Source organism: Bos grunniens, chromosome 9 (assembly GCF_055505025.1).
Source record: "Bos grunniens cultivar Pamir isolate PY7600 chromosome 9, Bosgru_T2T1.0, whole genome shotgun sequence".
NCBI classification, from domain to species: domain Eukaryota; kingdom Metazoa; phylum Chordata; class Mammalia; order Artiodactyla; family Bovidae; genus Bos; species Bos grunniens.
In genome coordinates, this window is record NC_141173.1 from 36251785 (window position 1) to 36275950 (window position 24166).

The following is a 24166-nucleotide window of genomic DNA, read 5'->3' on the forward strand; positions in this document are numbered from 1 at the left end:
GAAGTAAGCCAGAAAGAAAAACACCAATACAGTATACTAATGCATATATATGGAATTTAGAAAGATGGTAACAATAACCCTGTGTACGAGACAGCAAAAGAGACACAGATGTATAGAACAGTCTTATGGACTCTGTTGGAGAGGGAGAGGGTGGGAAGATTTGGGAGAATGGCATTGAAACATGTATAATATCATGTATGAAATGAGTCACCAGTCCAGGTTCGATGCACAATACTGGATGTTTGGGGCTGGTGCACTGGGACGACCCAGAGGGATGATATGGGGAGGGATGAGGGAGGAAGGTTCAGGATGGGGAACACATGTATACCTGTGGCGGATTCATTTCGATATTTGGCAAAACTAATACAATATTGTAAAGTTTAAAAATAAAATAAAATTTTTTAAAAAGCTGATTTATAAGATGTTTCTTTTTAGTCTTTCTTTTTAAAAGATACATGTGAAATGCCAGCCTGGATGAAGCACAAGCAGGAATCAAGATTGCTGGGAGAAATATCAATAACCTCAAATATGCAGATGACACCACTCTAATGGCAGAAAGTGAACAGGAACTAAAGAGGAGAGTGAAAAAACTGGCTTAAAACTCAATATCCTAAAAACTAAGATCATGGCATCCAGTCCCATAATTTCATGGCAAATAGATGGGGGAAAAACATGGAAACAATGACAGACTTTATTTTCTCAGGCTCCCAAAGCACTGTAGATGGTGACTGCAACCATGAAATTAAAAGATGCTTGTTCCTTTGAAGAAAAGCTATGACAAACCTAGATAATATATTAAAAAGCAGAGATATCACCTTGCCAACAAAGGTCCGTATAGACAAAGCTATGTTTGTTTTCAGTATTCAGGTACAGATGTGAGAGTTGGACCATAAAGAAGGCTGAACACTAAAGAATTGATGCTTTCAAACTGTGGTGATGGATAAAACTCTTGTGAGTCCTTGGACAGCAAGGAGATCAAACCAGTCAATCCTAAAGGAAATCAACCCTGAATATTCACTTGAAAGACTGATGCTGAAGCTGAAGCTCCAATGCTCTGGCCACCTGATGCGCAGAGCCGAGTCATTGGAAAAGACTCTGATGCTGCAAAAGATTGAAGGCAGGAGGAGAAGGGGGCAACAGAGGATGAGATGGTTGGATGGCATCACTGACTCAATGGACATGAATTTGAGCACACTCCAGGGGATGGTGAAGGACAGGGAAGCTCAGCATCCTGCAGTCCATGGGGTTGCAAAGAGTCAGACACAACTGAGCAACTGAACAACAATAACAAATAACAATAATATGAAGGAGATGATGGGAATGGATGAGTATAGGACCCAAAAAGAAACATAAACCTTAAGCAAGAAATCACACATAAGTAGTTTACTCACAGACCTGGGTCTACTATTCAGCAAAGGTAATGCTGTTCCATGAAAGTAATGAACAACTCTTCATAGGGAGGAAAAGCAGACACTGGGGCATGTAGACAGAAAGGGCCATGATAAATATAATTGCACCCAATATATTGCAAGGCAGTATTCTCTTGGGAATCCAGCAAAAAAAAATGGTATGCCACTTGTTTTTAGATTATAAAATTCTTAGAGTATGAATTACTAGCAGGGTTTGCTTTCTTTTAACAGGAATCTACCCTTTTAGATTGAAGGCGGGTAAGATTATCTAGTCATCTTGCACACCAGTCTGTTATAAAGATCATACTGACCTCTGTAAATGATAGACTAATGTTCTTTGTAAAATACAAGCCAGGAAGTTCACATTTACAGTTGTTATACTAATATTAGTCTTTTGAATGGATTTCACAGTTTGCTTTTAACATAATTTGCTTTGGACCTTTATATGTCATCATCGTTCTGCAGTGGAACTCTTTCTTTCCTATGAGACAAAATCTTTTGACTTTCATGAAAATTTATAAAGCAAAATTTCATAGTATTAAGGGTTTTCATAATAACTATAGGTCAAAATTATTAAATTCATTTCAAAGCTGTCAATGTAGACTAATAAGCACTAAAGTTCTTATGGATGAAATGTGGGAGATTCACTTCTTTTAGTGCATTTACCATGAAATCCAAGTTATTTAGACTTCCTGATTGTTAGATTTTTGATAGTTTCAAACTATTGAAATTATGTAGGTGCAATTATTTCCTTGTTTTAATACAATAAATATGCATAAGTAAAATAATGTGAATATAGGGAGAATATAGCATATACAAAATGCTCATCTGGGTGAATATCAATATTTTTTTGCTTTTCCAAAGGTTAAGATGTTTTATGTAAAGCAGTTGTTGTTTATTTGTAAAATAATATTTTTAGTCCACTATCTTACATACAGGCTTCCCAGGTAGTGGTTAAGAATGAGACTGCCAATGCATGTGACATAAAGAGATGCGGGATCAATTCTTGGGTTGGGAAGATCCCCTGGAGGAAGGCATGGCAACCCACTCCAGTATTCTTGGCTGGAGAACCCCATGGGCAGAGGAGCCTGGAAGGCTACAGTCCATGAGATCACAAAGAGTTAGACATGACTGAAGTGACTTTACACGTATGTCTTACATACACATCATGTGTATAATATTAACTTACAAAAGTGATTCATTAACATATTTTTATGATTACAATGGACTTGTTTTTTATCTTATTAATCCCTCAAAACTGACAACAGCAACAACCTCAGAGATATTTTTTTTTAGGTAATGAAATATAAATATAAATACCCACCCTTCCCTCACTTGATAAGATCAAAATTTAGTGTGGAAGTAAACTCATCATGTGAAAATTGGAGGGCAAGTATTATGAGCTTCAGTGTCCTCAGATGTGGAGTGAGAGGTGATTCTGAATATCTTGAAAACATTGTTCTGTAACTTGTGCACTTTGAATAGTTTTTTTCCAAAAGTTAAAATAATCATTAACCTAGTAATTAAACATATTTAGTATTTACGTAAGCTTATTAAATATATATTAAACCCATTTTGAATGTTATGAAATGTATTTTAATGCTTTCCTAATGATGTCTTCAGAGATCAGTTCTTCCTGATTCGTGAGTTCTTTTGTTGAGATATAATCAGCATATAAGATTTTATTAGTTTTAGGTATACAACAATGATTCAGTGTTTATATACATTTTGAAATGATCACCTCAGTAAGTCCAGTTAATATCCATCAGCACATATAGTTACAGTTGGTGTGTGTGTGTGTGTGTGACAAGAGCTTTTAAGATCTACTCTTAGGAACTTACAAATATACTATACAGTATTACTAACTATAGTTACTATGCTGTATATTATAGCCTCGAGATGTATTTATCTTTTAACTGAAAGTTTGTATTTTTTGATCACCTTCACTGGTGGTAACCACTTCTGGTAACCACTGATCTGTTATCTTTATCTGAGTTTATTAGATGTTACAAATGAACATATTTTCATTTTGAAATTATTAAAATTAAAGAAAAAACCCACAACACCCAAAATGGAATGTTTCTACTTCTACTTATTCATATATATTAGTGTTCAGTTACTGTATCCTTTTTATGATATTTTGGACTACATCTGCTCAGTACTAAAAAACATCTTGGTAAAATAAAAAATAACACGTTTGCTGTCAACAGCAAAGAAGCATGGAATTGGTCTTTTTTCTTTTTTAAATACTCTTTCAACTTTATGTCTACTTGTTTATTGATCCTCTATGGATTAGTTCCTAAACTTCCTTCATCTTAACCCTTGCTCCAGTTTTATGTAAATAACATGCATAGTTTTAAAGGATAATTTAAACTAGTTCATTAAAGTTGCTTTCCTCATCTTGACTCTCTAAAGGTCAAATGGCCACATGATATTGAAGTTGTAAGGGAACTCAGAGATCATCTGGAGTCATTCTTTCTAAAATGGCACTTTCAGACAACAATCTTTTCCTTTCTGAAATAATTTGGGTGAAAAAATATAGCCTTTTCACTGCTGGTCAGCTCTAATTGTTTGAAAATGTTCCTTTGGCTTTACTGAATTCTGCTTTGGGAGAGAAAAACACAGTACATCATGGTCCCTACTTCCAAATGTTGACGTTAATGAGGGACATATTTTTGCAAACACTTATCAACAGTAGCAGACAGGGGAAAGGGCTATCTCTACCTGAGGTGGAACACCATAGGAGCCCTAGGGTGGGGAGGGAGGGATGTTCCCTTCCACCTGAGGAAGGGAGGGCCCCTGGATAGGGTATCACACAATAAGGGCTTTGAAGAGAATGGGCAGAATTTAGAAAAGTGACATTTAAGGAAAAATCATTCCATCAGGGAGAATAAAAGGAATGTGACTTAGCTATTGTTAGCAACATTAGGAGTAGCGGTGGTAATAGTACTCCTTGAATAAGTCATCATTAAATTTGTAAAACACAATTTAAAATACAAATTAAATGGTCATGGGTTTAAAACAAACAAAAAATAAATGCACCCTACTCTAGAAACTAGCAAAATCATTAAGGGTTTGGGTAGATGAATAACATGTTTTATAACATCATTCCCTTCCTTATAATCTATCTTCGAGACAAAAGAACAATGTAATTTACAGCATAAATTTACCTTGTAATTTATAGCATAAGATTAACTGACAATGTCACTGACCAGTCAGCTGACTTTTAGCAGCTTTCAACACAAGGGACAGTTGTGAATATGTTCTGTTTGACTTCCCAACAATCTGAGTCACTTTTCCTCTAAGTCATCTCTGAACAGTTGATGCAGTTCAGACAAAACTGGGTTACTTATAAAATCCTTGGGTAAGGGACAGGTACTATTTTATTATTTGCTGTGAACAGAAAATACTAACTCATGCAAGTGGTCTGCTTACAGGAATTAATTTGCTTTAAGTAGAGTAAAATCCCTACTGAAAGTGAAAGTGAAGTCGCTCAGTCGTGTCCGAGTCTTTGCGACCCCATGGACTGTAGCCTACCAGGCTTCTCCGTCCATGGGATTCTCCAGGCAAGAATACTGGAGTGGGTTACCATTTCCTTCTCCAGGGGATCTTCCCGACCCAGGGATCGAACCTGGGTCTCCCACATTGGAGGCAGATGCTTTAACCCCTGAGCCACCAGGGAAATCCCTACTATGAAAGAAAAACATGTAAATAAATACGAAATAAATCAAGCTGCAGTAATATAATGAAAATTACATTAGTTGCATACCTGTGCTTTACTGTACTGTGCTAAGTTGCTTCAGTCATGTCTGACTCTGCGACCATATGAACTGTAGCTCAGCTCCTCTGTCCATGGACTTTTCCATCTATAGTGGAGTGGGTTGCTGTGCCCTCCTCCAGGGGATCTTTCTGATTCAGGGATCAAACCCACGTCTCCTGCATCTCCTGCACTGGCAGGCAGGTTCTGTACCTGCCTGGTGCTACCTGGGAAGCCCCTAGTTGCACACATAACTGTCCAATTCCATATCTTAACACCATCCCAAGAAGTGTATTTTAGAATAAGTTAGGCTCATTTTGTTTTTATTCCTTCATTAGTAACCAGCAAAGAGGTCTGTTTAGTCAAAAATGTGGTTTTTCCAGTAGTCATGTATGGATGTGAGAGTTGGACTATAAAAAAAGCTGAGCATCGAAGAATTGATGTTTTTGAACTATGGTGTTGGAGATGACTCTGGAAACTCTTGGACTGCTAGCAGGTCCAACCAGTCAATCTTAAAGGAAATCAGTCCTGAATATTCATTGGAAGGACTGATGCTGAAGCTGAAATTCCAGTACTTTGGCCACCTGATGTGAAGAACCAACTCATTGGAAAAGACCCTGATGCTGGGAAAGATTGAGGGCAGGAGGAGAAGGGGATGACAGAGGATGAGATGGCTGGATGGCATCACCGACGTGATACACATGAATTTGAATAGGCTCCGGGAGTTGGTGATGGACAGGTAAGCCTGGCGTGCTGCAGTCCATGGGGTCACAAAGAATCAGACACAACTGAGTGAGTGAACTGAACTGAGTAACAAAGGGACCATAATCTACCTACCTAATAATATTTTTCGAGGATTTTTTTCAGGTCAAGTTCTAACAACAGCATATGTTGACCATTATACTGTTGTTAAACAGTTTACATTGAAGTAATGTAATATACTACTGATTTCTAAATTTAGAGAATATACTTTAGGTGTTATGCAGGTAACTTTTTAATCAAGGTTTGGTAGTATGCAGAGAAACAGAAACATTTAATTAACATAAAGCATAATCACTCAGTCATACTAGACCTGTGACAGGTACTTCTAAATCAACTCAGACCCTCCAGGTTTTGCAGAGGAAAAAAAGATGCTGTGTCAATTTCTTTTATGAAATTAATATTTATTATTTACCTGACATGTGTCAGGCAGCCTTCTTAGGCTGGCCATTTGTGGTAAATAAGCCACAAATTCTATGGGAGTTCCAATATCAGGTTTTTATTCTTTTGGACCATACCTTAATGACTTGTTCTTATAAGTCATGAGAAAAAGTAAAATATTATACAAAACTGAAATTTAAAAAATTGCTTACTTTTGGATGCTACTGTAATAAATTTGTTTAAAATAGCAAAGGACTGTCTGCTATCATTAGCCAGTATACATGGCTTTCTTGTTAGCCATGCATCGCAGCACATAGAACACAGCAGATACTCAGCAAATATTCAGTGAAAGAAAGAATTATAAAACGTTAAAATAGCTAGTGATGTATGGGAATATTTAACAACGAGTTCTCTGGGGAAGGGGATGATCTGTAGCATTTACTGGCCAATTTCTGATTTTTGTGGTATGAAATTCACCATGGCCAATAGTTACTAATGTTATATCAATTGACTCACATTTCTAAGAATTTAACAAGCAGCTTTCACAAGTCAATCTAAATCAGCTGTAGCTAAAATATTAATATATATGTGTTTGTTCCTGGTGAAATATCAGGACAGAGGTCATTATATATATATGCATATATATTCTATAATTATAAATGGAGACCATATATATATATATATATATATATATATATATGTATTTGGACTGCTAGCAGATCCAACCAGTCAATCTTAAAGGAAATCAGTCCTGAATATTCATTGGAAGGACTGATGCTGAAGCTGAAATTCCAGTACTTTGGCCACCTGATGTGAAGAACCAACTCATTGGAAAAGACCCTGATGCTGGGAAAGATTGAGGGCAGGAGGAGAATATATATATATATATATATATTTGGTCTCCATTTATAATTATAGAATGTCTTTCCAGATTATTAAGCACAATTTAAACAGAAAGTGTCAATTTAGAGTATCAAAACTATTCTAAAAATTTAAACTTAATCCCATATCAACCCTCTGAGGTATGTTCAATAGTTTTACCTATTTTATAAATGAGGAAACTGAGAGCGTGGAATACCTAACTTGCTTTAGATCACAGAGCTAGGACATGACAAAACTGGAGTTCCAACCCTAGAAATCTGTTTCCAAAGCCTGAATTCATAGTCATCATATTATATTGCTTCTTGAATGATGAGGATGGTAAAAACACATGTTTATGTTTTTTCTCAAACTTGTACTCAACAGGATTTAATGACTGATCAATTTCTAGTGGTTTTAGTTACTCTCTTTCGTTACTTACTTGTTTCTTTGTTTTGATAAAGCATCTTACATAGGCTGGAGATAGAGCCAGGAGGAAAAAGGGATTGTGAAAACATTGAAAATTCAACTCTGGAATTTTTATAACAGTTATTTGTCTAGTGGAGAAGCCAGGTAAATATTAATATCTGACAGCCTAGTAAAACAGTACACACTGCTTCTATACAATTCAACTATATTACAGGACAAGTATTTCCTCAACTGTGCTTCCCTATGGCACCCCACTCCAGTACTCTTGCCTGGAGAATCCCATGGACGGAGGAGGCTGGTGGGCTGCAGTTCATGGGTTGCTGAGAGTCCGACACGACTGAGTGACTTCACTTTCACTTTTCACTTTCATGCATTGGAGAAGGAAATGGCAACCCACTCCAGTGTTCTTGCCTTAAGAATCCCAGGGACGGGGGAGCCTGGTGGGCTGCCATCTATGGGGTTGCACAGAGTCGGACAAGACTGAAGCGACTTAGCAGCAGCAGCAGGAACCAAAAATATCACACTAATTGGGAAGGTCTTTATTTCTGTTTCTCAATACCTACAGTAAAAAGAGGCTATAATAAACAACAGTAATTACTAACAGCTAAATTTCAAATTGCACTTTTTCTGATGCACTCATTGTATTTCACTTTTAGCATAAAGTGAATACTAAATTTCCCACAAATTAAACCATCTCCTATTTGCTTTTCTGTACAGAATTTATTTTTTGATCTGTGAACAGTCTGAGAGAATTTATTGTCTATGTATTTATAGAATGTTCATCAAACAAGAGGACCTTGATACCTTGAGAAGTAGAGTAACTTGTAAAAAAAACATATATTGTACATTAGATTTGTCAGTTGGATTCCCCCAAGCCATTCTCTAACTCCAAAGCAGAATTCTTACTGCTAGTTAAATATTATTTCATTTCCTCAAATTAATCATCACAGAAACTTTTTCTCCCCTGAGTAGCAACCTTGTGCCATAAAAGTCCTTTTATATAGGACACCAAAATTATTGAAACTTTAATGAAAATATCTGTAGTGTATCAGTTATTGTGATTATAGGAGCAGCTAAAAGTTTTAAATGAAATCTGGGAATTAGAGCCTTTTTCAAGATTTAAGTTGCAGCCAAAAACAAATTCCTTGTGCAATAGTAATACTAAATTCACCTCTTACAACCTTACTGTCTGATTCTTCTTTGGCGAGGTGGGGTTGGGAAGGCAGCCACAGCCAGGCAGCTGCTAGGTAAGGATGAAAGGCACCAAGAACTCAAATCCTGAATGGGATGCCAAGGTTAACTAGAGTCTAGACACAAACCTTAGACAAATATGCCAAAAGGAGAGTGAGAGAAGGGGAGCCCAAAGAGTGAGATTGGAAATGCCAGAAAAGGAGGGGGAGAGAGAAACAAAAAGCAGCACAGCAGATGCCTGCATATCTCTGAAAATTTTCTCATACCCTTGAGGATGTGCTAGTTCATGGGAAAATGTGTGTATGCAGCAGATACTATTCTCACTATGAGTCGAGACTTGGAAAAGATAGAGAATGAGATGTGCTGAATATCTCACTTCTCTCTTAGGATATTAAGAGACTACAAGCTTGATTTTTGTGTTTTTCAACTCATTGTAGAAACCAAGGAATCTGAAGGAAAGAAAATTATACAGGTGTATTACTAAGTCGTTAGGTCATGTCTGACTCTTTTGCGACCCCATAGACTGTAGCCCTCCAGGCTCCTCTGTCCATGAGATTTTCCAGGCAAGAATACTGGAGTGTACTGCAATTTCCTTCTCCAGGGGATCTCCACGACCTAGGGACTGAACCCTCATCTCCTTCATTGGGAAGCGGGTTCTTTACCACTGAGCCACCAGGGAAACCATACAGGTATTAGCTGGAGTAAAATATCCCTTAGGTGGTCTTTTCAACACATTAAATTACAGTGAGTTAACATCACAGGCATGAGGTGTGTGCCCCACAGGCACACTATTCATGTATTACTTTTTTTTTTTTTTTTGAATACCTAAATGCAAATCATGTAATTTGATACAACTGTATTCTCTTGTATTTTTTTGTTGTTGCTTCAGATCCTAAAAACAGTTTACTGTTTTTAGTGAAAATAATACAGTTTACTAATTGTGTTAGACAATCAATAAAGATTTTAAGTATTCTATCACATTTAATGAGAAAAATCACACTATTTGTACAGGGAAAAAAGAAAAATTGTGAGATTGGAAGAGGTAAAGAAATGGGTTCATGACTCCAAAGTTAAAAAGTGGTGGAGGTCATATTCAAAGTTAAGGCTGCCAGACACCTGTCATATCATTGTGTCCTAAGACTGAAAATTTATTTAAAATAATGGCCATGCCTTCTGAATGATCTCATCAAGCTGAGGACATCAGGCAAGACGTATTACTAAACATTTCAATCCATAAATGTTTCAAACAAACATTCTCAAATTCCCTGCCAGTTAAATACTTTAGTGTCTAAAATGTATTTGTATATGAGAACCCAGAATTTTTTATATTAAGCTGCCCTCCTATAGGAATCAATTTCCATGTGTCTGGAATTTAGATGAGGCTCTGATATAAGAAAAATGGAAGAGTAAAATGCATCTGAAGGATCCTATATAAAAGTACCCTATATAAAAGAGAAAAAAGTAAAACTACTATGAAATCCACTGCCTTCTAAACATGCCATTAGGACAGTGTTATCCAGTGTCCTCTTGGAACCTGTCATCATTAGGCCTCCAGACCTAGCGTCTGCCAGCAAATGAACTTCCACTCTGCAGGCCATACTGGAGATGCTCAGCTGATGACCACAACAGAGCCAGCGCCTCCCCTCTGTTCTCCTGTGGACATACTCACAGTCAGATGCCGCAGCCTTGCTTCCTATACAATGGCTGATGCCCTGTTGCTGCCTTCTTGGGCCCTGTCCCTATGCCAAGTGTTACCATGAAATTAAAAGACACTTGCTCCTTGGAACAAAAGCTATGACCAACCTACACAGTGTATTAAAAAGCAAAGGCATTACTTTGCCAACAAATGTCCATCTAGTCAAGGCTATGGTTTTTCCATTAGTCATGTACGGATGTGAGAGTTGGACTATATAGAAAGCTGAGCACCAAAGAATTGATGCTTTTGAACTGTGGTGGTGGAGAAAAATCTTGAGAGTCCCTGGGACTGCAAGGAGATCCAACCAGTCCATCCTAAAGGAGATCAGTCCTGAATATTCACTGGAAGGACTGATGTTGAAGCTGAAGCTCCAATACTTTGGCCGCCTGATGTGAAGAACTGACTCATTGGAAAAGACTCTGATGCTGAGAAAGATTGAAGGCAGGAGGAGAAGGGAATGACAGAGGATGAGATGGTTGGATGGCATCACCAACTCGAAGGACATGAGTTTTAGTAAGCTCCAGGAGTTGGTGATGGACAGGGAAGCCTGGTGTGCTGCAGTCCGTGGAGTCACAAAGAGTCAGACACGACTGAGTGATTGAACTGGACTGACTGATTCAGTGTCTTCTGTAGATCTCTCTTAGATGTTGATTTTCCTTTGCTATCTATGCACTAGTTTGCTGGCTGTTATTGATTTTATTTAAGTGTACCATGTGAGGCACAGAGATTTTACTACACCCAGATGAATCATTTAATTCTCTTATTCTTGAAACTTAATTGCATATAACTACTGTACTTTGCATTTTTACTTGGATGTGATTCTTTTTGAGCACTGGCAAAGAAAGAAGAGTTTGCTTTCCTATGAGATTTACATTTTTTCTCCAAGAAGAGAGGTGCTGAGATTATTTAATATAGATGTCCTGCAATTTCACATAAATCCCTTGAGAACTGCATTTCTCACATGTCTGCTTTTTTGCCTATAATTCTAAATACGGTTGACACAGTTTATATTTGTGCTGAAAAGGCTGATTTCAAAAGTTCACTTTCTTTCCTAGGAATATTATGAAGAGTATTAGCAAAATATTACTTTCCTCACCAGTTCAGATCATCATAATAAGAGTCAACACTTGGTAGACAATGTAAACCAAAACTTAGGTTTAGTAATTTATATGCATTATCTCATTTAATCCTAACAACAGCACTATGACCAGGTACCCTTACTCCCATTTTATATTGATAAAATAGACTTGAAAAATTACTTTGCCTACCCAATCACTCAGCTGTTAAGTATCAGAGGTTAGATTCAAACACAGACTCAAACACTCTTTCAACAGATGAATTATTTGCTCTTATATATTACACTATTGTCTAATATTGCTTTGGTGCTTCCTACATTTTTATTGAATAATATATGTTATTAATCAGAGGGATCACTGTCTAAAACCACTCCAGTTCAAGATCCAACATGGACATTGGTTTTACAATATCTTGAGAGAAAATAAATCTAAAAATCAGTAAACTAAGCATCTTTACACATGTGAAATGGGTCTGCAAATAATTTGGGGAAGCAGAATACTCTTAACCTGTATTTTTCCTAAAATCATTTGTATAAATCCAAAATTAAATTATTGTTCTAAAATTTAATTAACTACCTATTTATTCTTCTGTCTCTGATATATTTAGCAATTGTGCTCCACCATAAAAAAAGAGACAGAATAAGTACAATAAACGCATTGATTTGTAAAATAAAATTTTAAATCTCTAATCTTGAAAAACAAGATACTCTAAAGTGAAATACTTGTTGTTATTTATAATACTATCCTAGTTTTTAAAAAGTTAGACTAGCTGCTAACTGATACAACACAGTGGCATGAAAGAATATTCAGAGAGATTAATCTAAAAAAATTTTTTTTCTCAGGAGTAAAATGAATATATTGCTTTAAGTTTATAAAGTCTTCAGACTCAAATTTCTGATAAAATGAAGGACAGATTAAGAAAGGTGATTTTTCACTTGATAATACATAAAAGTACATGTTATAATATGTTGATCACAGTTTTATGAAATTACTATTTACTTTACTTCCCCCCAAATATTTAAAGGGAATGAAAATATTTTACCCCTGGCACTTTTAATCCCTCTTCTCTATTTGGTCTGTTTGATTTCGTCCCTTATCATTTATCACAATACAATATACTACTTATTTATGTACCTCATTATTGTTTGCCCACCCATTAGAATGAGAACAGGAATTTATGATTGATTTATTTACTACAGGACTCCTAGTGACTTGAATGATGACTGAGCCACAGTAGGTGGTCCATAAATACTAACTGAGAAAAAAAATTGCTTTATTTATAAAGAACTTACTCCATCAGGACTAACAAAATTGAAATTTTAAAAATAATATGTATGAAGAAGTCAGAATAAAAGGGTATTGCTGTGTGGTTTTTATCTAGTAAAACATGAATAAGTAGAAATTTATAAATAAAAACAAACAAATCCAGTGATATAATAAAAGCACTCTATGATCAATTTATATATAAAAGCTAAGCATTTAGCTTTCAAACATCCTGGGCAGTTCACACTGATTTCCCCATGCCTCACACTCTTTCCTCAGGGTCCACAGGGGCCATATTATATCAGCTGTTTTACTCAGCAAGTGTGATTCAACAGCACTTTCCTGCAAGGCACATGTAGCTGAGATGTTTTCTTTTCTTTTTTTTTTTTTAATTTAAGAAATCCAAATGTAATCTGCATTAGGTAACGCATAGTGGTTCTGTTTAAAAAATTCTAAATGCCAGAATGCCGTCTATCTACCTAAATGCCATCTGTCTTTCTAATCATCATCATTGTGGTTGTCTTCTTTGCAGTTTTTTCAGAGAAAGGAGTTTTAAACACAATAAATGTCTCCACTTCTTAGGATGAGAAAGCAGAAGGAACGTTTATGAATAGTTCTGGTTTTTCCCTTCTCTTGTTTTCTCTGATTTCTTTCTAGATCATTGTCCAGTCTAAATCTCTCATGAGCCTTTAATTATATATGGAGGGTAAGCGTGTAGTTTTTGGAGGAAGAAAAAGCTTCAGTTGAGCTCTATCTCTGCTACTAAGTCCCACGGTGTGGAACCATCTTTGGTGATCTTTTCTGTTTGCCCCCTTTCTGCCCTTCTCTGTGCTCCTTGAGCCTGAGCTCTAAGGGTTCAGCACCAGGCTGCCTTGCTCTTGGGCTGCCAGTTGGGTTTGCCCACTCAGAGGCATGAGATGGAGCCTGAAAAAGAAAAGAAGTAAAAGGGTGGGCATTTGTTTACCCTGCTCCTTGCCAGCCATTCTGGTAGTGGCTATGTTCTCTCACTCACAACTCATGTTAGTGTGGTTAATGCATTTTCTCTGGTTCTGGTGTTCATGGGGTTCAGATAATACCATTCTCTCCCTGTGTGCCTGCCTGATGTTTAACCATCCATACTGAGTCCCCTAACCCTGCCCGCCACTCTGTATATAGTTCCTTCTGTAGGGGCTGACAGATGTGCCAACTGTAACATCAGTTTCTTTAGATGTAATCTGAAGGCAATGCTTACCCTTTGGTTTGTTGGATGGATAAAATGATACCACAGATTTAAATTATCTAACACAATGCCTGGCATAAATTAAACTGTCTTTGTGGTGACTGTGATGGCAGGACTAGTAATAATAATGGTTGTTATTATCTAGCCAAAACAGCAATGATTTTCACAGTTTTTGTGTTTATTGCATAGATTTCTCAATTGCAGAAACAAATGAGCACAGTAAGATTTCCAAAAGGATAAAAAGCCTCTTTTACACCTGTTTTTATAATACCAGTTTCTGTGACAGCAACAAGTAAACACATCTTTGCTGCTAAAGTGTGTGTTAGTCGCTCAGTCGTGTCCAGTTTTTTGTGACCCCATGGACTGTAGCCCGCCAGGCTCCTTTCTCCATGGAATTCTCCAGGCAAGAATACTGGAGTGGGTTGCCATTCCCTTCTTCAGGGGATCTTCCCAACCCAGGGATCAAAGTTGGATCTCATGCATTGCAGGCAGATTCTTTACCGTATGAGCCACCAGGGAAGCCCTCTTTTCTCTTAAGGAAGGTAATTCTGCAACTGTATGTCCATGATGCCACAAAAGCATATTTATGAGTTCAGTGACTGTGTCTGGGTTTGTGTGGCTAACTATGAGCCAAATAAACTCTTCTGAGACTCCATACACATATACTTTGTAATCTAAAACCAAACCATCACTGTTTCTAGAAATTAAAATTGAAGCTAGGGTTTTGAATGTCACTCTGGTTACTATTACAGCTCAGGTCCAGAGTAGAAGACACTAAGATCATCACCCTTCAACTCAAGATTCCTACTTTGAAGCTAGGGCAGTTCACTTCATGAGCAGCTGTATCACAGTAATATTTTCTTCTGTGCATCTTTTTTCATAATTTCAATTAGGACATTAACTAATTAATTGACAAAGTTATTTATCAGAATAACTGTTAAAATGATGCTCTATAATTCAGAGCAGTTAGATAAGTCCTGTCTATAGACTTGAATCTTGAGATAAATTGCTGAGAAAGACAATTATTGACTTAATGGTGTTACTTTAAAATTGGTGTATTTTAACCAAACAATAAACTAAACTTTGAAACAATGTTTCTTAATAGAAAATAACCTTTTAATATTAAGTTTGTCATGAGCTTGAAGCTTGAATTAGAAGGACTTAAATGGGAATGGTGTACTCCTAAGAATTATGTATTGGAAAAAACACAATTACAGACAAATTAATCAAATTGCTAAGTGGATTAACAAGAAAACAAATATTTAGATAAGTATATCCGCATGTAGGAATAGAGGTGATTATCATTTCAGTCCAATGTCTTAACAGATAAAGATTGTGGTTCATTTTTACAGAAAACATTACTTGAAAAGAGCAGATTCTAAAATTAGTTTAAAAATGCTTTCCTCAACTGATGAAGGAAAGGCAGTTTATAATGTAGGGAATTTGCTTTTCTATGTAAACAATCATTGATAGCTACAGGAGACAAGAATTTTGCCATAATAATAACCAAATTTTCAAAGCTTTTTCCATGAAAAGGGAAGAAAAAAGCGGCATATTAGTTCAATGTGAAAGCTACATGTCTTCAGCAGCAATATTCATTGAGTAAATCTGCATTTTTTAATCATGCGACTGATTTTCTTTTGCTTGCTTGTTTTTGTTTTTCCTAAGGACATATGCACAGAGCATAGTTTGGATTTGTTTTTTCTCCCTCTTCCAGAAAAGCACCTTAGACAAGATGGGAGGGCCAAGACTAAATATGTGATTGTCCTGTTCATAGGCATCCATAACTTGGAGAGTTATATGCTTTCCTTTTTTCATCAAGTCAAAAAGCTGCTGCTGCTAAGACTTCAGTCAAAAAGCAGGGGGATTTAAAATAAAATTAACATCATTTTGTGGTTGTGTCTTAAAGTGAGTTTTACTATCTATCTAAAATTTAAAAGTCAGGTGAATATTCTTTTCTCTAGTTTCTCCAGAAATAATTTTAACTATCCTCCATCATTTTAAAAATTAAATCTAAGACCTAATTATGCAGAAAAGATGAAATCATGTTGCATGTCCAATTTATGGTATTACTTTTTCTGCTTTGGTATTCTAAAATAGAGTTGTGCTGAAGGAAAAATTCTTTAAAAAATCTGATTCCAAGACCTCTTAAAACAGTTGTAATTAAATTCACAGCTATCAAAACTAGTCTTCTTTGGTAAGAATTGAAGCTAAAATGTTTTCCTTGCTTTTACTTTCAATTTTCTTGCCGTATCTCCAAAAGGAGAACAGTGAAAATGTTTCTAAAAATAAATAAAGTTCAACTAGCACTTTATTTGTTTGTTGTTAAATGGTTAATTGACTTGAAAATGTTCAAAATCTATGAATGTATGCATTTTATCTCTCACAGAGGTAACTCAGAGTTAGGAAGACTCTGAACATGCTAATTTCTTTTGTAGGGTGGTACAAATTAATTTGTCCATAAAACTTTTTTCCATGCATTTATCTCTATAGCAAATGGGTTAAGTAGTACCAAATACATTTTCACTAGTAATTTATTCTTTCAGGATGCAAAATTTGAAACTTTTTCATAGTTCCGTAGAATTTGCAAGAGCTGCTGACACAGAAACAAGAAAATGTTAACCCAAAAGAACTATGTTACAAAGCTATGTGATTTAGCTAATTCTATAATGTTTTAAAATAAAATTTAAAAATTAAAAAATAATTTATTTTAATAAGTCATAAGTCAGAACAAGAATATTCTAATGTTAATTGACAAAAATTGACACTTCCATTGTTTTATTAAGTTGAAATTGCAATTGCCATGTATGGGGAGTCTCATGAGGGCACATACGGTAACAGAGATGGAGAATGCCCTAACTGAGACCACCAGAAGACGCAATATGGATGAGGAAAGAATCCATGAAGCTAGATCAATAGAAATCACCCAAACTGTAAAACACAGAGGAAGGAGAAAGAGGAGCCGGAAGAGATGAGGGAGAAAGAGGAGGACAATGAGGGGCTTTAAATACACTTGGGACAAGGTAAATAATCTAATACACATGTAACTGAAATCCCAGAGGGAAAAAGAAAGACTTGATGGTGTAGAAGATATATCTAAAGTAATAGCTGATAATTTTACTAAAGTAATAAAATATGTCATCACAAATCCAAAAAAGATTGCAGAACCCCAAGCAGGATTATTTAAAAAAAAAAAAAAAAAGCTACTTAAACTTTTTTTTTTTAAACAAATATCATCAAAAAGCAATATTTTAAAACCTCCACTAGGTTGGAGCATGGTATTTTGCTCAATTTGGAAAAAATATGGTACCTACAGTTTTGAAGATTAGCAAAATCTCTCTCCTAACAAACATGGCTCTGAAAACCTCCAACATGGGAAAATGTCCAAAATGTCATTTTTCTAATCTTTTCCAATACTGTTTGCTTCCTAGATGAAGCCAGGTGATTGGAGACAGGATTGAATAGGTGATTTTGATTAAATATTCTTATATAGCTTTTGAAACTTAAATTACGTGAAAATACAGTACTGATTCAAAAGGACAAATTAAAATTTCAGAGAAATGAAAGCACTGTCTCTATTTCAGTTGTTGGTTGTTTTCATAGTTGTTCCTTTATTATGTGAAGAAGCTACTATACTATCACTTCAAATTAACAGAAATAATTAAACGTCAGCTGGAATACTCTAGGAACATTTCTCTGTATGTGGGCATAGGGAACCACAAAATTCTTAGTACCATGTCAGTTGGATAAGAGATGACTGTTTTCCCTTCTTCTTGAGGAGGACAAATGCTAACACAAATCACAAATCCTTAGACTCAGCCAATACTATTGGAAGGAAATGAACTATCTTTTAGTTCAAATGATAGTAAAGTCTGAGTCTCTTTATTGTTAATTCCAGATTTATTTCTTTACATTAATCAAGCCCATTAACTACCCTCTTGCTTGTATGTTTTGAGTCTCTACTATATGAACTCAGAACACAACATTATTTGCATATTAGAAGACCCTTCCTTTGGTGCATAGCGATGCCAGATCAAGACTGAACTGACAAACATTAGCAAGGTGTCTGAATTTGAGTTTAATATCAGACAACAGTAGAATGATGGGTACTAAAGTAATGCTTTTTCTGCTGCTGCTGCTAAGTTGCTTCAGTCGTGTCCGACTCTGTGCGACCCCATAGACAGCAGCCCACTAGGCTCCCCCGTCCCTGGGATTCTCCAGGCAAGAACACTGGAGTGGGTTGCCATTTCCTTCTCCAATGCATGAAAGTGAAAAGTGAAAGTGAAGTCGCTCAGTCGTGTCTGACTCTTAGCGAGAAGGCAATGGCAACCCACTCCAGTACTCTTGCCTGGAAAACCCCATGGATGGAGGAGCCTGATGGGCTGCAGTCCATGGGGTCGCTAAAAAGTCGGACATGACTGAGCGATTTCACTTTCACTTTTCACTTGCATGCATTGGAGAAGGAAATGGCAACCCCCTCCGGTGTTCTTGCCTGGAGAATCCCAGGGTCGGAGAGGCCTGGTGGCCTGCCGTCTGTGGGGTCGCATAGAGTCAGACACGACTAAAGCGACTTAGCAGCAGCAGCATGGACTGCAGCCTACCAGGCTCCTCCATCCATGGGATTTTCCAGGCAAGAGTACTGGAGTGGGTTGCCATTGCCTTCTCTGAATGCTTTTTCTAGGAAACACAAAATATCTTACTTTTAAAATTTTTTTAGTCTTTATTCAGATTCAGGTATTTGGCAGAAATTTTCTCAAATGTTACTTATGTAGCCTGTAATTTCAAGGAAAATAACTGACAAAATTTGTTGCCAGTGATCAAATGTGAGTCAAGTGAAAATTAGGATTCTGGAAATTGTCCCCACTGGTGTTACCCCAATGATTTCTCAATTCTTAAAGCTCTTCTTGATGAGATAAGTATGTGCTGTGCTGTGCTTAGTCACTCAGTTGTGTCTGACTCTTTGTGACTCCATGGACTGTAGCCTGACAAGCTCCTCTGTCCATGGGGATTCACCAGGCAAGAATACTGGAGTGGATTGACGTGCCCTCCCCCAGGGGATCTTTTCAACCCAGGGATTGAACCCAGATCTCCTGCATTGTGGATGGATTCTTTACCATCTGAGCCACCAGAGAAGCTCAAGAATACTGGAGTGGGTAGCCTGTCCCTCTCCAAGGGATCTTTCTGGTGCAGGAATTGAACTGGTTATATTCTGCATTGCAGGCAGATTCTTTACCTGCTGAACTACAAGGGAAGCTCATTTATCAGGAGATAAATGTAGGTGGTGATATTAACTAAGTAATGTAATGAACATTGTATAATGAGATATGCCAAAACTTGGAAGACTTGCACAAATAAATGAATCAATATTTTTCCAAATGACTAATAGATAATGTTATAATATCATAAATGGGTAAAAGGTCCTTTCAGAGTATAAGCCAGATCAGTAGATATTTAGTGTAAAAAATTTATTGACAGGGTTTCAGTTTCCACATTACTTGTCAAGTTTTGGTGTAGTATCAAAGAATATCCACAGTTATCCGAAAAAAATCTGTTTAATTCTCATCTTTTATCCAACTACATGTATGTGGATTGCCTTTGCATATGACAGCAACACAATATCTTATGACGGAATGACTGCAAAAGTAGATATGAGATTCAGTTTGTCTTCTGTTAATTTAGACATTAAAGAGTATTTTGAAAAAAAAATGTAAATAATATCTTTCTCATTTCTACTTTGGAAAGCATTTTTATAAAATAATACATTTATATTATATATATAGGCTTATCATCTTAATTTTAAATGAATTAATGGAAATATTTTTGTTTTACTCTCTACTGTACTAAATATCAGAGGAGCTTGGTAGACTACAGTCCATGGGATCACAAAGAGTTGAACATGACTGAGTGACTTCACTTTACTTTCATTGTACTAAATATCAATATATGTAACCTACATAACCCAAGCTATTTTTTTGTCCTCAGTATACTTTAAGCATCTGAAGGGATCCTGAGACTAAAATGTTTGAGAACTGCTATTCTACAAAGGGGTTTCCCTGGTCGCTCCCCAGGTAAAGAATCTGCCTGCAAAGCAGGACACCCAGATTCAGTCTCTGGGTCTGGAAGAATTCAGGTATTTGGCAGAATTTTTTTCAAAGGTTATTGATATAGCCTGCAACCCACTGCAGTATTCTTGCCTGGAGAATCCCATGGACAGAGGAGCCTGTCAGGCTACTGGGGTTGCAGCCAGACATGACTGAATGACTAACACTTTCACTTTCAGTAACAAATCAATTAATGAACATGGACTGATAATGAGCAAAACATCCCTAAAAATCAGTCTGCTTAAATTAAATGAAATTATATATTGTTAATCTCTTTGAAAAGTTAAATGGATAACAAAACTCTAGTATGAATCAAAGTTAATTAAAAATAACTACCTTTCCTGAATAGTTTAACACCCTTTGGTGGCATTATTTACAATATTACATTTCTATGCTTTGTTGTTGTTTTTTTCCTTGAGTGTTAGATGAAAATGAAATAGCTAATCTACATGTTTGCATATATTTGCATATCATGCTTTAAAACTTTATTCCTCAGTATGTAAACTAAAAGAAAAAGAATGAATTAGTACAATTTACAGTGATTATATTCATGGCCAATATTTTCCATAAAACACCTAAACTTTTTTTATAATTCACTGATGTAATACAATTTGACTCTGAGAATAGCAGACAGAGATACAGATCTATAGTGTAAAACATGTATAAAGAACTCAATATAAGAATCAGATGACCTTGTCTAGGATGAGGATGGTGTAGCAGGTAAATAAAAAGAATGTAGGAGACAACAAGACATTCTTTATCTGTCCTAGCTCTGCTGTTAAACAATGTGTATTATAAACATTGATAACCCCAAACTACACATAGATATATGTGTATATATTTTCTATATCATACAGTAATATTCTATACATTCTATATTAATATGTTATAGTTAACAAACACTTCAAGAATTCTCAGGGTGACCTTGATATCTTTGGCAGGTTGCCATCTCTGAAATGTAGTTTAGGTCTCACAGTTATTTAAAGCTAGTGTATATTTTGTTCTTATTATTTTATTAAAAATAATGAGAAGCTTGAAAATCTGTTTTTATGAATGGAAATACTACTGAGACAAAGGCTCAAATCATTCCTCATGCCAAAATCAATAAACAGCCTCAGTAATCAGTAGATTTAGCTTAATGCAAGTGTGAAGAAAGAAGGAAAATGGAATGTGTTCGACATACTATGATATATAAACACACACATATATATATTATACAAAGCAGTATATAATATTGTGTTGAAGAGATGATGTGACAGGAGGAATTAAATCTACGGAGATCTTTTTAAGGACAAAACTTGGCTGTAGATTCATTTTAAGGAAAAGATACTCTTGAAATATTTGTGGGAGGATATTTTCAGACAAAGTTTATAAGAATATTATAAATATATCTAACTTTCCGCTCTAGTCCATTCTTGAGATATCAGCCAGTGATTCTTTAAACTGCAAAATGAAATTTTCAAATATTCCAATTACATTCAGAATAAAATATGAAACCTTAATCCTTCAAGTTAGGCTTCAACAATATATGAACTAAGAACTCCAGATGTACAAGCTGGATTTAGAAAAGGCAGAGGACAGACATTTCTCCAAAGAAGACATATAGATGGCTAACAAACACATGAAAAGATGCTCAACATCATCATTATCAGAGAAATGCAAATCAAGACTACAATGAGGTACCATCTCATGCAGGTCAGAACAGCTGCCATCAAAAAGTTTACAAACAACAAATGCTGGAGAAGGTGTGGAGGGAAAAAAGGAATGTTCTTACACTGTTGTTGGGAATGCAAACTAGTACAGCCACTATGGAGAACAGTGTGGGAATTCCTTAGAAAACTGGAAGTAAAACTGCCTTACAGCCCAACAATCCCACTGCTGGGCATACACACCAAGGAAACCAGAATTGAAAGAGACACACGTACCCCAGTGTTCATTGCAGCACTGTTTACAATAGCCAGGACATGCAAGCAACCTAGATGTCCATCGACAGAAAAATGGATAAGAAAGTTGTCGTACATATACCCAATGGAATATTACTCAACTATAAAAAAGAACACATTTGAGTCAGTTCTAATGAGGTGGATGAAACTGGAGCCTATTATACAGAGTGAAGTAAGTCAGAAAGAGAAACACCAATACAGTATATTAGTGCATATATACAGAATTTAGAAAGACAGTAATGATAACCCTGTATGCAAGACAGCAAAAGACACACAGATGTAAAGAATAGGCTTTTGAACTCTGTGGGAGAAGGCAAGGGTGGGATGATTTGAGAGAATAGCATTGAAACATTTATATTACCATATATAAAATAGATGACCAGTGCCAGTGTAATGCTTGAAGCAGAGCACGCAAAGCTGGTGCTCTGAGACAACCCAGAGTGATGGGGTGGAAGGTAGGTGGAATGGGGGTTCAGGAAGGGGGGATACATGTACACCTGTGGCTGATTTATGTCAATGCAGGTCAGGAAGCAACAGTTAGAACTGGACATGGAACAACAGACTGGTTCCAAATAGGAAAAGGAATATGGCAAGGCTGTAAATTGTCACCCTACTTATTTAACTTATATTCAGAGTACATCATGAGAAACTCTGGGCTGGAAGAAGCACAGGCTGGAATCAAGATTGCCGGGAGAAATATCAATAGCCTCAGATATACAGATGACACCATCCTTATGGCAGAAAGTAAAGAGGAACTAAAAAGCCTCTTGATGAAAGTGAAAGAGGAGAGTGAAAAAGTTGGCTTAAAGCTCAACATTCAGAAAACAAAGATCATGGCATCTGGTCCCATCACTTCATGGGAAATAGATGGGGAAACAGTGGAAAGAGTGTCAGGCTTTATTTTTGGGGGGCTCCAAAATCACTGCAGATGGTGATTGCAGCCATGAAATTAAAAGACACTTACTCCTTGGAAGGAAAGTTATGACCAACCTAGACAGCATATTCAAAAGCAGAGACATTACTTTGCCAACAAAGGTCCGTCTAGTCAAGGCTATGGTTTTTCCTGTGGTCATGTATGGATGTGAGAGTTGGACTGTGAAGAAGGCTGAGTGCCAAAGAATTGATGCTTTTGAACTGTGGTGTTGGAGAAGACTCTTAAGAGGCCCTTGGACTGCAAGGAGATCCAGCCAGTCCATCCTAAAGGAGATCTTCCCTGGGATTTCTTTAAAAGGAATGATGCTAAAGCTGAAACTCCAGTACTTTGGCCACCTTATGCGAAGAGTTGACTCATTGGAAAAGACTCTGATGCTGGGAGGGATTGGGGGCAGGAGGAAAAGGGAACGGCAGAGGATGAGATGGCTGGATGGCATCACCGACTCGATGGACGTGAGTCTGAGTGAACTCCGGGAGTTGGTGATGGACAGGGAGGCCTGGCGTGCTGCAATTCATGGGGTCGTAAAGAGTCGGACATGATTGATCGACTGAACTGAACTGAACTGATGGCAAAACCCACCAGAATATCATAAAGTAATTAGCATCCAATTAAAATAAATTAATTTTTTAAAAAGGCAGAGGAACCAGAGATCAAATTGCCAACATCCACTGGATTATAGAAAGAGGAAGGAAATTCCAGAGAAACACCTACTTCAGCTTCACTGACTATGCTAAAGCCTTTAACTGTGTGGATCACAACAAACTGGGAAATTCTTCAAAAGATGGAAATACCAGACCACCTAACCTGGCACCTCAGAAGCCCGTATGCAGCTCAAGAAGCAACATTTAGAACCAAACATGGAACAACAAACCAGTTCCAAATTGGGAAAGGAGTACATCAAAGCTATATATTGTTACCATGCTTATTTAACTTATTTGCAGAGCACATCATGCAAATGCTAGCCTGGATGAAGCACAAGTGGTGTCAAGATTGCCAGGAGAAATATCAATAGCCCCAGATATGCCAATGACACCCCCTCATGGCTGAAAGCAAAGAAGAACTAAAGAGCCTCTTGACGAAGGTGAGAGAAGAGAGTGAAAAAGCTGGCTTAAAATTCAACATTCTGAGAATAAAGATCATGGCATCCAGT

General features: G+C 36.6%; 1 protein-coding gene across 6 annotated transcripts in view; it reads right to left on the bottom strand.

Moving 5' to 3' along the window:
• Positions 1 to 24166, bottom strand: part of LOC147365801 (uncharacterized) — an 856584-nt gene that overhangs the window by 110962 nt on the left and 721456 nt on the right. The window contains exon 4 of one of the 6 annotated variants that reach the window (XM_086317218.1): positions 13194 to 13743. The exons of the other annotated variants lie outside the window; for them this stretch is intronic. Within the exon in view, the coding sequence (XP_086173344.1) occupies positions 13724 to 13743 (20 nt within the window). The 3' untranslated portion in view covers positions 13194 to 13723. Of the gene's footprint in view, positions 1 to 13193; positions 13744 to 24166 lie in introns of those variants that run through there. 6 annotated transcript variants of the gene reach the window in all.